Raw genomic sequence first — 18,273 nt, forward strand, 5'->3', positions numbered from 1 at the left:
TCCAAGCGCGTCGGTCTTGTGCGCAAGTCCACCAATTTGGAAGACCACGTTCCAAGATGTTGTTTTCTACTTGGTCTTTCCATCTAATTCGTGGCCTTCCCCTTCTACGGGAACCATCAGTAGGCTCATTTTTATATGCCTTTTGAGCTGGGGCATCTTCATTCATCCGCACAACATGGCCTAGCCACCTTAGTCGCTGCAGCTCAATACGACTGACTATGTCGATGTCCGCGTATAAATTGTAGAGCTCGTGGTTCATTCGACGCCGATATTCACCGTCGACGCAGATCGGCCCGTAGATCTTTCGGAGGATTTTTCTCTCAAACACCCCAAGAGCTGCCTCATCTGCTTGCGCAAGTACCCATGCTTCTGATCCATATAATAGCACGGGTAGTATCAGCGTCTTGTAAAGTGTGAGTTTGGTCTGGCGGGAGGTGGCCTTGTTTCTGAACTGCTTACTTAGACCATAGTAGCATCTGTTGGCCATCACAATCCTTCTCCGAATTTCAAAACTGATGTCATTCGTTTTATTTATGGCGGTACCAAGGTATATAAAGTCTTTAACTACCTCGAAGCTGTGGTTCTCAAGTTCCACAGTTGGTCTGAGTCTACTGGACGTCTTGCGCATTGATACCATCAGCTTGGTCTTCACGCCGTTTACTGCCAGACCCACTATGGCAGACTCCTTTTCTATTTGTTCAAAGGTGGCTGTTACCGCTCGCAATGTTCGACCCATTATATCGATATCATCGGCGTAGGCGAGTAACATGTGTTGTTTGGGGTACAGAGTGCCATTTCTGTTCACCTTTGTATCTCGTATGACCTTTTCCAGTAGGATGTTAAAAAGATCACACGACAAACTGTCACCTTGTCTGAATCCTCGTTCGGTATTGAAGAGCTCCGATAGGTCCTTTCCTTGGTGCATCATAATGTTGATAAAATTGCGGTGCTTCAAAATTTTATAACAGATGACGAATCATGAAAGGCGCATGAGCCCGTTTCGCCTCTAGAAGAATCTGTTGAATCATTAAAAATTCACGTGTTTCAATCAGAGTGGAAAATGTTCATCGATAATTGCTTTGCACGCATACAATTATGCTGAAGAATACTTTGAAAACCAATAAAACCATTTCTGATGATAAATATTAGCACATATATAATACGATAATATATCGGGTTTAGAATATGGGGATTTCGGACATGTAGGAAAACCTATCAATTTAGGCTTAAGTTTCGGTGTAAAAAGACCCCATATTCGCTTAATTTCAATTTTAATGTTATGCCCGTAATAAATAAACCAGGATTTCTTGCTATGTTGATCCTAAAACATTTAATAATATTAATATAGAAGCTCGATAATACGATAATATTTCGGTTTTACAGTCCAGTCAATTTGGCCGATAGTATTTTGGATTCTCATTGCGTAAAAAATCTTCGTAGCAAAAACTATCAATTTTGATTTATGTTTCGGGGTAAACAGACGCCATTTTAGTTTGAATATAAAAATCTGACATTATATTTATAACATCCCAGATTTTGGACCAAAACAAAGTATAATTGGCTTTACATGATATATACATTTTTATGAAAAAGTTCACTATCCAGATGGGCGATTCCATCTTCAGATTGAATAAAGGTTTGATATAAAATGTTACGATGTGCAATAAATGGACCATATCGAATCACATTCGCTATATGAAATATCAGTTTTTAATATGCTTACCATTTATGATGGTGGTTGGTACTATTAGCAGAGCACCGATTTAAGTTGGGTTTGTTAAACATATATAGGGAAATATATCGGCGTTGATTGTCATTATGCACCAAAGTATTTATGCAATAGTGTGTGCAATTTATATTTCTCCGGGTTGGTTGACTTCGCACACAAATCTGGTTTTGTTTGACATTGCTTTTGTTGAAATAATTTCTGGAATTATTTGTTGTAATAAAAACTGGACATTTTAAAATGCATTGGCGGCGTTTTATCTACCTAGCGGTGTAAGCCCGGAATGAATAAAAAATAGAACAAAACAAATATGTAAATTTTTTACAATATGTTGGGAATAGAATTGCTTTGGTATAAAAGGTTGCATCAAACCTGAAATGTCAGTAGAATTATTTCTAACGTTTTACAAATAACCAAATAGCAAACATGAAGGTGAGCGGAGTAGAAAATGGATTAAGGATATTTTAAGAAGGATATGAAGTATAAAATATAAAATAAAATGTTGGTGGGAAAAATAAAAAACTGAAAAATATTAAAAAAGTGTTTATCCAGTTTCAGCAAAAGGATTTTACCCTCCATAAGGATATTGTATATATTACGTCTATAAAACATTGTGGTATTAGGAGTGGAAGATCGCTAAATAAGGATTTTCTACCAAAAATTAAATAAATTTCAACGGATATTTAGAATTTTTGGAGACGATTAACTTTAATAACAATGTTTCAGTCACGAAATTATTTTTGAAATTTTGTAAACATGCAATTGTGTTTAAAGTGGGGATTTTATCAATACAACGAAATATTATACATTATCGATGAAATATTTAACATCGACACCAAAAATTTCAATTAAAATTTCACTTAAACTTTTCCATTTCATTCGTTATTTTCAGTTCGTCATTGCCGTAGTCTTGCTTGCTTTGGCTTTGGGAGCCAACTCTTCAGTTCTTCCTTGGGGACCAGTTGTTGTCGGTGGTCCCCTACCCGGTACAGTTGTACTAGGTGCACATCCCCCCGCCGCTGTTACAGTTGCTGCACACCCCCCTCAGGTTGTTGTCGGTCCTGGACCGGTACAAGTTGTCTCCGGCCCTCTTCCTGCCGTTGTCCCCGCCCCAGCTGTTGTCGCTGCTCCTGCTGTTGTGCCAGCACATAGTGGTACCTTTGTTGCCAAGACTCGTGGTGCTGTACATGTTGCTCCATTGGCCGGTCATACTCAATCTGTTGCCTCCGTTAACCTACAACCTGCACCAGGAACCGTTTAAATTCCATCTGTGTAAAAATTAGAATAAATACTATCATTAAATTAAAGTTGTAATTAATATTGAGTGTGAAATCTTAGAGATGTTCACACACATAATAATGGACATCCTTCACCTTATTTAGTTAATTTGGTAAACTTGTTTAAACATTGTGAAATTAGAAGTCATTATCTACATATCTTACTTTCATATTTTTCTTCATCTGTCATCTGCATGTATCTTAATACATAACCTTCTTTAATTCTTCTCTATCCCAATGATTTTCGGATTTCAACTAGTACACAGTCTGCAATTTGTCAAATAAAAAATCAATATAAACCAATCTGGTGATTAATTGGTCTAATATGAGTGTAATTGAATCGATTCATGTTTGTTCGTAAACAAATAGAGGGTGTATTTATGTTCCGGTATAGATGACTTTTTTTGAAAATCGGTTCAGATTTCAGAATCACGACGTTTTTACACGAGTGCACCGAAGGCTGTTTGAGTCTAAAATGAAGCGTATAAAGTTTTATCGATATCGGTTCCACGTATACTTATATAGCTTCCATAAATATATTCGTCCGATGTTAGGTAAAGTCACCGAACTCCTAAGGTATGTCGGATTAAAACGAAACTTGTCATAGCGTACCAAGTTGGGTCATGTGGTAAGTTTCATTCGGTTCAGATTTAGATACAGCTCCTATGTATAATTTCGACCGATGCACCAATGACTGTATTCTCATTCCATTTACATGAAATGTGTTGTTAATAAGGTTAAGATATATTGCGACAAATATCCAACCTTCCTCCAATTTTCTTCATACCCTTCACCACATTGTGGTACAGGGTATTATATATTTGTGTATATATTTGCAACAGACAAAAAGAAACGAGATAAATACGTGGTAACTTTTTGCAGTATGTTAGAATCACTTTCCGATTTGATTTATTCATGGGCGTTTGCTGTCGTTGTATTTACGGAACAAGGTACAAGACGCATTTTTATCTGAATGAGAAGAAATTTGGTGCAACTCATTTATCAAATCAAAACGTTTTTGATTTGGATATAGTTCCTACATACGTCAAACAAGTCACAAAATCTTGCACAATGTAGCGAATTAAGTACAAATTGACGTGTGTAATATTTTGTTGGAATTTGTTCGGATTTAGATATAGCTCCCCTATATACTTTCGTCAGATTTTAAGTAAGTGATGGACCAAAGATCTAACGTTTATCCGATTAGTACAACATTTTGCACAACGTATAAAAATGTGTCTAAAATAACGTCTGGTAAGTTTGGATGAAATCGCTTCAGATTAAGATATTCCTCCTGTTAATATTTTCGTTCGATTCTATGTTAATGTTACACTAAACACCTAATGGGTGTCCAATGAGTTGTAGTAAGTTTTTACAGTATTGACGTTTGCAACACCTCGTGGGACGCATTTACTATTCGAATGTGATGAAATTTAGCACAGCTTCTTTGTTTGGCTCTTGACCAAACCCTATCGATTCAATGGCAAAGGGTACCGTTCTCATATATATTTTTATCCGATTCCATGTAAATTGTTAATCAGAGACATTATTGTAATACTATGTAACATAATTTCGATGTTATTTAAGGGCTGTTTATACCCTTCACCACACTGTGGTACAGGGCATTATGTCTTTGTGCATATGTTTGTAACAGGCAAAAGGAAACGAGATAGACACATGGTTCCTTTTGAGAATATGCATAGAATCACTTTCTGAGTCGATTTACGCATGTCCGTCCGTCTGTCTGTCCGTCAAATGTATTTTTGTGAACAAACTGCAGGTCGCATTAATGTTCCGATTTGGATGAAATTTGACATAGATCACTTATTTGGCCCAAGGACGAACCCTATTGAAATTGGGAAAAATCGGTTCAGATTTAGATATAGCTCCCATATATATTTTCGTCCGATTTAATGTAAATGGTACACCAAAGTACCTATATATCTTTCGGTATGCACGAAATTTGGCACAGCGCACTATAGGTAATTTAGACAGTTTTTTAGGCAAAAAGTATTTTTTTTTCAATTTTGAAAAATAATATCTTTTTTGGCATTAAAGAAATATTTTTTTTTTAAATCAAGGCGTATTTTAAAACTTTTAAAACCGCTAAATACAAAGCATAACCATCAAAATTAAACCGGGAGAGTATTGGCGGTGATGTGTGCTGTTTATTTAATATAATATTTGTTAATACGTTTGTGTAGCGATTCAAAATTTACATAGGAGACTATAATAAAATAATGTGTTTATTTTTTACACATAAGTCATTTTAGATAGACTTTTACTAAAATGTTTAAATTTGTTTAATCTTTTGACACCTGAAATATATTAATGGAAGCCTTCTAAATTGATTCCATTAGGTCTTAAAATTACTATTTTGCGTTTTTCAGGATATATCAGTTTTTTTGTAGGGAACCTCAGAATAAAAAACAATAAAATTTTCGATATTTGGTTTGATGAAAGAAATAAAAGCATGCACACATATTGTTGTTTACAACGCCCCCGCAAGTAAAGTTGGCAATAATAACAATATGGACTAAAAGTACGTCAAATTATAGGTTAGGTTATTTTGCTTGCATTTGTCAAGATGGACCGAATGACATAGGAAGATAGAACTTTTCCACGAAAAAACGAATACACACGAATTTTGATTACAAAATAAATAACGGGAATCGTAAACCGCAAACCGCAAATAGGTTGTCGAAGGAAAGATTATGAGAAAAAAACTAAAAAGTGGAGAAGAGAAAATGTCGGGCTTGAGTTCCCTTTAGAATATAAACCATCAAAAATTTATTTTTTTCAGAATTGATTAAAAATTAAAAAGTGGCATATGAAAAAAAATTGTTCAGTATATCCAGTGTTTACTATAATCGTGTTCGCCTGTAGTAAGCATGGTTTTATCTCACTTTTACATATTAATAACTTTAAAGAGTATTAATGGGTACTGAATTAATTGTTATTAAGGGATCCGGAAAAATATACAACATTGTAATAATTATTCCTTTAAAAATCTAATCGCGGGGTTGAAATTTTGTTAACCCACTAACCCAATTGTTTTCAATCGTTTGTTGTGTTTATGAAAAGTATTGAAAATATCTGAGAAAGAATTTGCTTTGTTCGTTATATGTTTAGTTGCTTATAACCGTTATTCGTTATATCCGGTTTGTACTGTGGAAATCTGCGTTTTCTCTTTCTTGTACATATAAATCATTTAAAAAGTCAAAAAATCGTTTAACACCGCTGTTATTAATTTTTGTCTCAAAAACAGGTGAAATTATCTATAGTGCAGGGTAATGAATTAGGTCTAGAATGTTGTGTGTTAAGTTTCCTGAAATCTGTTCAGATTTAGATATAGCTTCTATATCTGACCAAATGAATAATTTAGTATCGGTTGCAAATGCGACATCTGTTAGGATTCATCTGAATATAGCCAAAGTGGTGAAGGGTATCATATAGTCGGCCCAGGTGAACTTTCCCTACTGTTTTTATACCCTTCACAACACTGTGGTACAGGGTATTATGTCTTTGTGCATATGTTTGTAACAGGCAAAAGGAAACGAGATAGACACATGGTTCCTTTTGAGAATATGCATAGAATCACTTTCTAAATCGATTTATACATGTCCGTCCGTCCATCCGTCCGTCTGTCTGTCGATGTTAAATTGTAAACAAAGTACAGGTCGCATTTATGATCCGAATTGGATGAAATTTGGCATAGGTCGCTTATTCGGCCCAATGACGAACCCTATTGAAATTGGGAAAAATCGGTTCAGATTTAGATATAGCTCCAATATATATTTAACCGATTTAACGTAAACGGTCCCTATATATCATTCGATTTCCACGAAATTTGGTACAGCCTAATCATTTAGGTCTAGAATGATGTCTGCCAAGTTTCGTGAAAATCGGTTCAGATTTGGATATAGCTCCCATATATAGTTTCGTCCGATTTCATGTAAAAGTCCCTATATATCCTTCGATTTGCACGAAATTTGGTATAACGTACTGAATTAAGCGTAGAGTGATGTCTGGCAAGTTTTGAGGAAATCAGTTCAGATTTAGATATACCTCCCATATATAGTTTCGTCCGATTTCATGTAAATGGTGCACCAAAGTCCCTGAAAATCATTTGATTTGCACGAATTTTCGCGTAGTGTATTGAATTAAGCCTAGAATGACGTGAAAATCGGTCCAGATTTAGATATAGCTCCCATATATAGTTTCGCCCGATTTTATGTATATGATGTACCAAAGTCCCTATGCATCTCTCGATTTGCACGACATTTGGTATAGAATACTGAATTAGGTATAAAATTATGTGTGCTAAGTTTCGTGGAAATCGGTCCAGATTTAGATATAGCTTCCATATATAGTTTCGTCCGATTTCATGTAAATGGTGCACCAAAGTCCCTATATATCTTTCGATTTGAACGAAATTTGGCATAACGTACTGAATTAAATCTAGAATGATGTCTGCCAAGTTTCGAGAAAATCGGTCCAGATTTCTATATAGCTCCCATATATAGTTTCGTCAGATTTCATGTAAATGGTGCACCAAAGTCCCTATATATCTTTCGATTTGCACGAAATTTGGCATAACGTACTGAATTGAGCCTGGAGTGATGTCTGCCTTGTTTCATGAAAATTGGTCCAGATTTAGATATAGATCCCATGTATAGTCTCGTCCAATTTCATGTAAATGGTGCACCAAATAGTCCTTCGATTTGCACGAAATTTTTCATCCGATTTAATGTAAATGGTGCATCAAAGTCCACATATATCTTTCGATATGTACGAAATTTTACATAGCGTACTGAATTTAGTCCAGAATGATGTGTGACAAGTTTCGTGAAAATCGGTTGAGATGTAGATACAGCTCCCTTTTAAGTAATTGACACACCAAGGAATCAATAGGATAGGAACAAAACGTACTGACATTTGTATAACCTAACCTGTGACAAGTTTCGTTGGAATCGGTTCATATTTGGATATAGCTTCCATATATATTTTCGTCCGATTTGAAGTAAATGGTGCATCAAACTCCTCATGTTTGTCAGATTTTCTGAAATGTTGCTGAAATTGTGCATAGAATTACGTAGATCTATGTAGATTCACACTTAGTTATATATCACATATTTTATTTCATCCAATTTCATGTTAATAGTCCTGTTTAATATACCCATAGTGGTGAAGGGTATCATATAGTCGGCCCCGTCCGACTTTACTACTTTCCTTACTGGTTTTTGTTTTATTTTTAACACATCAAAAATATAAATTCTTATTCAGCGTAAATTTCTATGCCGATATAAATAAGACTGTTGATTGCAATCATTCTAGCATCAAATCGAATTGAATTCATTTTACATAAAAGAAAATTTTGTTATGGCAGGACTGGGGAGTTATCCTAGTTAGGCCAGACTCTAATGTGGCTGCGTGAAATATAACATATGAAAATTGAAACTGGTCAATAATGTCATTTAGCCGAATGTTAACACTATTATTAATACTAGAAAGACTAGAATTTTTTATAGACCAAATCGCCTAAAATCGGTCAAAATGACCTCATTCTGAAAGAATCTTTATTATGTAAAGACATTTTTTTACACTAATTTTTTAATATTTTTTACATTATCTACAATCATACAAAACGTTTGTTATTATTTGTTTTCGGTGGGAGGGCTCTCGAGTTTCCCTTTTTGAAAAATAAGAACGCTGACAAAATGTTCGAAAAAAGTAAGTGTTTACTTAAAGAGTGAACTCGACTAGATCTGGCCATAGACGAAATTTACTTAATACTATATTAAAAGTAGTTTTATTATTTAATATTTGACTAGAGGTCAAAATGACCGATTTTAGGCAATGTAGGTATAGCACATGTGAATACGGGAATGAAAGGGGGAAGAAGCAGCAACAATGATTTATAAAAGTAGTTCTATGCGACACAAAAAGTCACCAAAATTTTAAAAAGCTGCGACATAATTTACACAATTGTTTTTTTACTTGAAATTGAAAAACGGTCAAAATGACGGCTTTCGGCAATCTAGTGTTAATAACACCAGATACTGCCAAATTGGTTACTTTTTTGAAACAAGATGTCACAAGCGAGTCTTTTCCGTTATTGGAAAATGTTTCCAATATTGAACCAAGCTTTTGCATATACACAAAAAATTTACTTATCCTTTTAAGTTTTAACGTATTTGGTTGCATCTTGGTTGGTACAAATACATAGGGAAAGTTCAAAATTCGTTCGAGGACGACTATATGATATCCTTCAGCACTTTGAAAACATACAAGAGATGTTCATATGAACTATATCCTGCAAATAAAACAGACGTAGCATCATTGGAGGAACATTGACAACATTGACCGTTGACCGTCATTAGGAACCAAAGTAATAATGTAAGTAACTAATTTTATTTCGTCACTTTACATTTACATGTAACGATGTGAAAATAACTCAGGTGTTTATTATGGTGGTTGGTGTAGGTTGACATTGAAGTTGTTGAAATAAGTTCTGGAATTGTTTGTTCTTACATAAACTGGACACAATGAAATGCATTGGCGGGGTGTTTTCTATGTAGTGGAGTGAGCCCGTAATGAATGTTAAATAATTAAATAGAACAAAAGAAATATGTAATTTTTTTACAATATGTATGTTGGGAATAGAATTGGTTTGGTTTGGCTTGCTATAAAAGCTTTGATCAAAGTTGAAATGCCAGTAGATTTATTTCTAACGTTTTACAAATAACCAAATAGCAAACATGAAGGTGAGCTGAAAATGGATTAAGTGGACAATTTAATGAAGGATATAAAATAAATCGAAATAACATAAAATCTTGGTGTGAAGGATAAACAAATAGTGCAATAAATTAACAATATTAAAAATGTGTTATCCTGTCGGAGCAAAAGGATTTTACTCCCCAAAAGGATATTGCACATAACGTCCATAAAACTTTTTTGGTATTAGAAATGGAGAAAAAAGAATTTTATAGAAAAACATGCAATTGTGTATAAAGTTTTGATTTTTCCAATAAATCTAAACATCAAACGGTCGATGAAATATTTAACGTTGAATCCAAACATTTTGATTAAAACAAAAGTAGTGATTTATATTGTAACTTTCCCATTTCATTTGTTATTTTCAGTTCGTCATCGCCGTAGTCTTGCTTGCTTTGGCTTTGGGTGCCAATTCCTCAGTTCTTCCATGGGGACCAGTTGTTGTCGGTGGTCCACTTCCCGGTACTGTAGTAGTCGGTGCTCATCCTCCTGCTGCTGTTACAGTTGCGGCTCATCCCCCTCAGGTTGTTGTCGGTCCTGGACCAGTACAAGTTGTTTCCGGCCCTCTTCCTGCTGTTGTCCCTGCTCCTGCTGTTGTTCCAGCTCATAGTGGTACATTTGTTGCCAAGACTCGTGGTGCCGTACATGTTGCTCCATTGGCCGGTCATGCTCAATCTGTTGCCTCCGTTAACCTACAGCCTGCACCAGGAACCGTTTAAATTTCTTCTATGGAAAAATTAGGATACCTACTATTATGAAACTAAAGTTGTGATCAACATTGAGTGGGAGATCTTAGAGATTTTCTCAACCGCATTAATGGACAACCTTCACCTTATTTAGTTTATTTTTGGAAACATGTTTAAAAATTGTGAAATTAGAAGTCTCTATCTATCAGATTTTCACATATTTCTTCATCTAATTTGTTTGTATCTTTCTACTATACCTTCATCCTTTATTTTCAATCCCATGTGATTTAGATTTATAACTTTTGTACAGTCTGCCGTTTGTCTCTAAGTCAAATAAATAATGAAAATAAAACAAATTTGTGATTGTTTTAATATGAGTGAAATAATGAAGAGGGAATGTAGGTCTGAAGTGGCTGACAACATTTATTTACATTATCCTATGATCCAAAAATTACAGAAATGCAAATTTTAAATTTTAATATAAAACAAAGTAGCAAAATTGAGCTAACATATTGAAAATACGGTAAATAGAGAACCGGATGAAATAGTATATAGCTCATTATTATGACCCAATGATGTAATATATTGAAAATTTTTGAAATCAGTTCAGATTTAGATATAGATCCCATATATAGTTTCGCCGTAGTTTAAAATAGTCCACCGCAGTGCTAATATTTGTCTGATTGAGATACAAATTTATATAGGGTACCAAATATATTTTCGTAAGATTTTATTGTAAATGATACATCAAACTCGTATAATATATACAACTACTAAAAAAATGATGTGTTGCCATATATTGCCCATATTCCTAGTCATGAAATCATCTTCGAATATAATTTGTTTCGGATTTTAGTCTGATTTCAACAAACGCAACCTAAATTATTATATTTTAATATATATATATATATATATATCGATAATTTTACAAACCGATTTATGTAAACCATTCTGTACACCAAATACAAATTTCAGCAATTTTTTTTCGTAAAATCTGAAACCCCTAAAGCGTGGACTGTTACTATTAACGCATGGAAGAGTATACAACACTCAAACTACTGCAATTTAGATTGCAAAGTTATATACTAATCCACATACTATGGTGGAGGGTTTAAAAAATTGTGTTATATTAAATATATACCCCTAAAAGGGATATTTGTTACCATATACTTTGTAGTCGTATATGGTAACAAATACCAATTTACCACGAATTCGGTTGAAAAACGCGCTCAAGAAACTCAAAATGCCGAAAATTTGGGTACCATTATATGGGGGCTACAAGAAAAACTGGACCTATATTTATAATTTTTGGTGGAAAGATTTGGTACCACAATAAGAACCTAATGTATTAAATTTCATCGAATTCGGTTGAAAAACGCACTTAAGAACCCAAAAATACCAAAAATTGGGGGGACCGTTATATGGGGTCTACCAGAAAAATAAAAAATGACCTATATTTATAATTTTTAGTGGAGAAATTTCCAATAAGAACTTAAAGTACCAAATTTCAGCGAATTCGGTCGAAAAATGCGTTAAAAACCCCCAAAATACGGACAATTTAGGGATACCGTTATATGAGGGCTACCGGAAAAAATGCAACGTTATTTATAATTTTTAGAGGAGATATTTGGTCCCAATAAGAACCCAATGTATCAAATATCAGCGAATTCGTTTGAAAACGCGCTCAACGGACATGCTTAAATCGTCATAGAAGCAAATCGATTTCGAAAGTCTTTATTAAAGAAAGCCGGAATATTTTTCAGTATGTGAGGTGTATGAAAGTCTGGATCGATATTAAGGAAAATTTACATATGTCAATCGGTATGCAGCACTATAGCGCATTTTAAGAAAATATATTTGGGAGCTATATCTAAATCTAAGCTGTTCGCAATTGATTTTTATCAAAATGATAAAGGCAGATATAAGAATCAAAAAAGTAATACTGGTGACAGAATTTGTACAATTCGAGTACGAAGCGATTTATGCATGTCCGCATTTATAATCCAATTTGGATGAAATTTGGTACAGCTCATTCATTTGGCCCAAGCACGAGCCCTATTGAAATTGGTGAAAAAGGTTCAGATTTAGATATAGCACCCATATCTATTTTCCTCCGATTTAATGTATAGGGTGCAGCAAAGTCCCTATATATCTTTCGATTTTGTACAGCGCACTGAATTAAGTCTAGAATGATGCGTGCTAAGTTTCGTGAATATGGGTTCAGATTTAGATACAGCTCCCATATATATTTTCGTCCGATTTAATGTAAAAGGTGCACCAAATTCGCTCTATATATTTCGATTTGCACGAAATTTGTTACAGCGTACTGAATTAAGTCAAAATTGATGTATGCTAAGTTTCGTGCAAATCGGTTCAGATTTAGATATAGCTCCCATATATATTTTTGTCCGATTTTATGTTAATGGAGCATCAAAGCCCCGATATATTTCTCGATTTACACGATTTTTCGTATAGTGTACTAAATTAAGTCTGGAACGATGTGAGCTAAGTTACAATACCTCCTATGTATATTTTCGTCCGATTTTCAGTAAATGGTGCACTAAAGATCCATAGCGAGGTCGATTGATACAGCGTACTTAAGTTAATATAAAATTATGTTTGGCAAGTTTCCTTCAAATCGGTTCAGATTTAGACATAGCATAGCTTCCACATATAATTTCGACCTATTCGTGCTTATTGATTTAGATTAAATTTGAAACAGTGCAGCATATCAAATAGTGTGTCTCAAGTTTGCTTTAAATCGATTTTCAAAATTTAGCATAGGCATGTGTAATGATTTATGTTATTCGTTTTACATGTAGATAAAGGTGACACTTTTAAGTTCGTTCAATTTCACGTCAATGTTCCTTCGAACGTCTGTTAGGATACATATGTAGAATATACCCAAATTGATGAAGGGTAACATATAGTCGGCCCAGTCCGACTTTACTACTTTCCTTACTGGTCTCTATATTGTAAAACTCACAACATTACCAAAAATTTGAATATTTTAGATTTTTGTTTTGATATGTGTCGTTCATAATCAGGTCTTGACATATGAAATCCAAAAATATCCATCTACTAGCTGCATATTCAATTTAATCTCTAAAACATTTTGTTGCCCGTGGGTAACATTGGCTACAGTGGCTAGACAAACTTCAAAAATCCCCTGTGGATGCGCATTAAAGTATCAATAGTAGTGGTACCTCAAAAACCTGTAAATAGATAACGGCTTAAAAATTTGTCAGATTAACGTGGATGCAAATACACGTCATCATCTAAAAATGAACATGGTGCGACCAGCGGAAAATTTACATTCTACTGCATTTTTAAAATCAGCATATTGGAAATAGAAAGCATGAAAAGATTCTCCTGAGATTTTCACAGAACGCCATGACATGCACTAGGAATAACATAGGTTATATGAAGTTCTAATATTCCGCGTGGATGCGGAGTTGTATTGTCGAACGTAATCATACCTCGAAATAATTCTGAGTAACGTGGGTGTAAATACGCATCCTTACAACATGATTTATATATGTGTATAGAAAATATATTGTTTGTGGACCTAAAATCACTGAACAGATTTTACTTAAATGTTTACAGTACGTTATGCGATCCCATGGAAGTAATATAGGTTAGACAAAGTACACATGGATGCGGAATAGCATCAAAAGTATTCATACATCTGAAAGAATATGTGTATGAACATTTGCTATATGCGTATTTTAAGATTGGATGCAACTAAGGATCAGATGAGAATATATCTTGGAACGATGAGGATATGTTTTGAAATACATAAAATGCATATGTATGTATATTGAAATTTAACGTTGATAACGAAGTTAACGTTGATAACTTCGGCAGGGGCAGCGAAGTGCCTCGGGTCCAGCTAGTGTATTATACAAAGACATAATACCATGTACCACAGTGTGGTTAAGGGTATAATCATACAACTGTTGAAAGGGAGATTGGGTACCTAATGATAATGGAAGAATCCGAATGGTGTAACCGATTTGATTCATTAATTCCACATCAAATGTAGTAACCTTCTAGAACGACATTATGTAGAATATATATACTATCTAGGAAATCATTATTTCGAGGTGTTACAAACGAAGAAACGAACATTATATACAGCTAACACAATATTCATAATATGGTGCAGGGTATATATAATATGAATTAGGAATAGCCACCAATTATAAGCACCAATAGTCATCTTCCAAAATCAATGTAACCTCTATGATAAAGAGTATATTAAATTTGATACGTCCAATTTATTTGTTCTTTAGTATGTTAGTCGATTAATTTTGTATTCTTCTCATATAAACAATAGCGCTCATGGTTGACCATTTTTAACAACTTACTACTCTCTAATTAGATAAAAGACATAGACTTTAGTGTGTTTGGCTTCATATTTCAGTCATTTAGGATCGTCATAGAAAACCACGCCTTTAATGCTATTATCAATGTAGATTTTATTTCTCCGGGTTTGTTGAGTTTGCACACAATTCTAATTTTGTTTGGTCAGTTTACATTTACATGTATCGAAGTAAAAACAACTCAGGTGTTTAATGTTGACGTTGGTGTAGGTTGACATTGAAGTGGTTGAAATAAGTTCTGGAATTGTTTGTTTCAATAAATACTGGACATAATGAAATGCATTTGCCGGTATGTTATCTTGAGGGGGGAATGAGTGGGAGATGAATGTTCGTTAATTAAAATAATGGAAAATAGAACAAAAGAAATATGTAAATGTTTACAGTTAATATCTTCGGAATGGAATTGGTTTGCTATAAAAGGTCGGGTTTAAACTGAAATGTCAGTAGAATTATTTCTAACGTTTTACAAATAACAAAATAGCAAACATGAAGGTGAGCTGAGTAGAAAATGGATTAAGTGAACAATGAATCGAAATTACATAAAATGTTGATGTGAAGGATAAACATATTGAAAACTATTAAAAAATGTGACTACAGGCGGAACAAATTTATTATATCCTCCATCAGGATATTATATAAATTAAGTTGATAAAACTGTTTGGTATTGGACGTAGAAGGATCACTGTAAAGGAAATGTGGCTATGATTTCTACGAAAAATTAAATAAAATTCAAGAGAAGAAATTGAAGAGAAGAATAGTTTTATAGAATAAAAAAGATTAAGCGAAAGGCAAATGCTTTAATCGCGACACTATTTTTGTGAATATACAGTTGTGTTTAAAATGTGTATTTTATCAATACACCTGAACATCATACATAGTCGATGAAATAAAATGTATAAACTCACAAATAGTTATTTATATTGTAACTTTCCATTTCTTTCGTTATTTTCAGTTCGCCATTGCCGTAGTCTTGCTTGCTTTAGCTTTGGGTGCCAACTCCTCAGTTATTCCATGGGGACCAGTTGTTGTCGGTGGACCAGTTCCTGGTACTGTAGTAGTTGGTGCTCATCCTCATGCTGCTGTTACAGTTGCGGCACATCCCCCTCAGGTTGTTGTCGGTCCTGGACCAGTACAAGTTGTTTCCGGCCCTCTTCCCGCTGTTGTTCCAGCCCCAGCTGTTGTTGCCGCTCCACATGTTGTCGCTGCTCCTGCTGTTGTGCCAGCTCATAGTGGTACCTTTGTTGCCAAGACACGTGGTGCTGTTCATGTTGCTCCATTGGCTGGGCATGCTCAATCTGTTGCCTCAGTTAATCTACAACCTGCTCCCGGCACTGTTTAAATTAAATCTTTGGATAAAATTTTAGAATTGACTGCAGTACCTGAATTTTGTCTTACCGAAATTCACACACCCCTTGGACATACGTCACAACTTCAAAAATCCTCTTTAGCTTCATTACAATTCTATTCTATACCATTTCATTCGCACGCTTCTCTTTCTATCGCCTCTTTACTATATATTTCCTTTCGCCTATATTTCATGGTACTTTATTGTAACACGTATTCTATTTTCATAAACCCTGCTAATCACTCCTAAGTCACTATCCCACATTGTGAGCCATATGTCGACACGATGATAGCCAAACATTTAACTCTTCAGGATATATAGAATAACAAATCTCTAATAAAGATAAAAAACACTTTTATATAAAATGTAAATAAATGTGAACAAACACAAAGTTTAAAATAAAAACATATTGAGTTTATTTATTTGTCTTAAACTCCCTACCACAGTATGCAGGGTATATTAATAAAGTTATTCCATTGGTAACTCATCGAAATATTGATCAGTGTAACATTCTAAGGCTATCTATTCATGTCAGGAGAAGGACATGGCTTAATACGTTATCATTCGAAGGAATTGATATAGCTGAAAATAGTTGTCCTTTGTCAGCGGTATGGTCAATTTCGAATATTGACTATATCGTGTGGGAATACCTTTATATAACGACAACAAAATTGTGCATAATATCACTTTCTGAGTCAAGGTCTTCAAAATAGTGGTTTACAACTTTAATTGCATCTTCATTTGAGGTAAAAAGCTTCCGAGCAAGGATTTTTTTATATTTGGAAACAAGTAAACGTCACTGGGAGCTAAATCAGCAACTCATATTTTAATTCATTGATTTTAGCCATTGTTAAAACACTCTTGTGCGCTGGTGCGTTGTCTTAATGAAAAATTCTTTTTTGTGTTGTAAGCCAGGAAGTTTTTCTAGAATTTTTAAATTTAATTGATCCAAAAGGTTACAATAGTACTCTGAATTTATTTTTTTACCCTTTTGCAGATAGTCAATCAATAAAATACCTTTCCAAAAAACCGATGCCACAACCTTACCAGTCCATTGAATTGTTTTTGCCTTCTTTTGGGCACTTTCTCCGGCTTCAGTCCATTGCTTGGATTGTTCGTTTGTCTCTGGAGTATAGTGGTGGATCCATGTCTCATGAACAGTTATGAGACGACGCTTTAAATCCATTATATTTCGCTTAAAACGATCCAAGAAAGCTTGAGAAATGTTAACGTGAATCAAATTTTGTTAAAATCGGTCCAGATTTAGATATAGCTCCCATATATATTTTCGTTCGAATTTAAATAAAGAGTGCACCAAAGTCTCAAAGTTAGGCCGATTGCAACAACATTTTGTGCAATATACTGCATTATTTATAAGCTAACGTGTGTTAGGTTTTGTTAAAATCGGTTTAGATTTAGATATAGCTCCCATATATAGTTTAATCTAATCCGATTTTAAGACACTTTTTTTAAATGGACTTTTTGTACCATAGAAACGTTTATTATAAAAAATTCACCAAATTTAAAAAAGTGTCATTAAAGCAGTTGCTTTTGTACTTAATGACTGCCTTCGGCACAAAGTTTTGCATAACGCACTGAAATTAGTATAACCTAACGTGTGGAAAGTTTCGTTTAATTCGGTTCTGATTTAGATATATATCTTCTTATATACTTTCGTCCGATTTTAAGTCAATAAGACCCGAAATATGGTCGATAGGCACTCAATTGTTGTCCGATTGAGATTTGCTTTAAATTGTTTTACATAATTTTAAAACATTGCAAACAAACGACTCTATATCTGTTCATATGAAAAATTTAGCATAGGTTACAGAATGATATGTTTATATATTGATTTAAGTCGGTTCACATTTAGATAAAAATCACATATTTTAGATTATCTAATTTCGTCCTTCGAAAATACGTGGTCTATAAGGATGCATCTGTTTAATACACTGAAAGTGGTGAAGGGTACCATACTACTACTTTCCTTACTGGTTCGAAATAGGAACATATTTTGATATAGCTCTCATATATAGTATATATATATATATATATATACTAGCGGGCCCGGCAAACG

General features: G+C 34.1%; 3 protein-coding genes across 3 annotated transcripts; all 3 read left to right on the forward strand.

Moving 5' to 3' along the window:
- The first annotated feature begins 2,140 nt into the window (after positions 1-2,140).
- LOC133334392 (adult cuticle protein 1-like) lies at positions 2,141-3,004 on the forward strand. The gene is made up of 2 exons (XM_061542688.1): positions 2,141-2,158; positions 2,619-3,004. The coding sequence occupies exons 1-2, from the start codon at positions 2,153-2,155 to the stop codon at positions 2,985-2,987; spliced, it is 375 nt and encodes a 124-aa protein (XP_061398672.1). The 5' UTR covers positions 2,141-2,152; the 3' UTR covers positions 2,988-3,004.
- Positions 3,005-9,752: 6,748 nt separating this feature from the next.
- On the forward strand, positions 9,753-10,515 carry LOC133334393 (adult cuticle protein 1-like). The gene is made up of 2 exons (XM_061542689.1): positions 9,753-9,770; positions 10,149-10,515. Exons 1-2 carry the CDS (start codon positions 9,765-9,767, stop codon positions 10,497-10,499), a joined length of 357 nt encoding a protein of 118 aa, XP_061398673.1. The 5' UTR covers positions 9,753-9,764; the 3' UTR covers positions 10,500-10,515.
- Positions 10,516-15,300: 4,785 nt separating this feature from the next.
- Positions 15,301-16,201, forward strand: LOC133334391 (adult cuticle protein 1-like). Its single transcript, XM_061542687.1, has 2 exons — positions 15,301-15,343; positions 15,804-16,201. Exons 1-2 carry the CDS (start codon positions 15,338-15,340, stop codon positions 16,188-16,190), a joined length of 393 nt encoding a protein of 130 aa, XP_061398671.1. The 5' UTR covers positions 15,301-15,337; the 3' UTR covers positions 16,191-16,201.
- The last annotated feature ends 2,072 nt before the right edge of the window (positions 16,202-18,273 follow it).

The sequence above is a fragment of the Musca vetustissima genome, unplaced genomic scaffold (assembly GCF_032173495.1).
Source record: "Musca vetustissima isolate MV318-11 ecotype Yass unplaced genomic scaffold, APGP_CSIRO_Mvet_v1 utg35610, whole genome shotgun sequence".
Lineage (NCBI taxonomy): Eukaryota > Metazoa > Arthropoda > Insecta > Diptera > Muscidae > Musca > Musca vetustissima.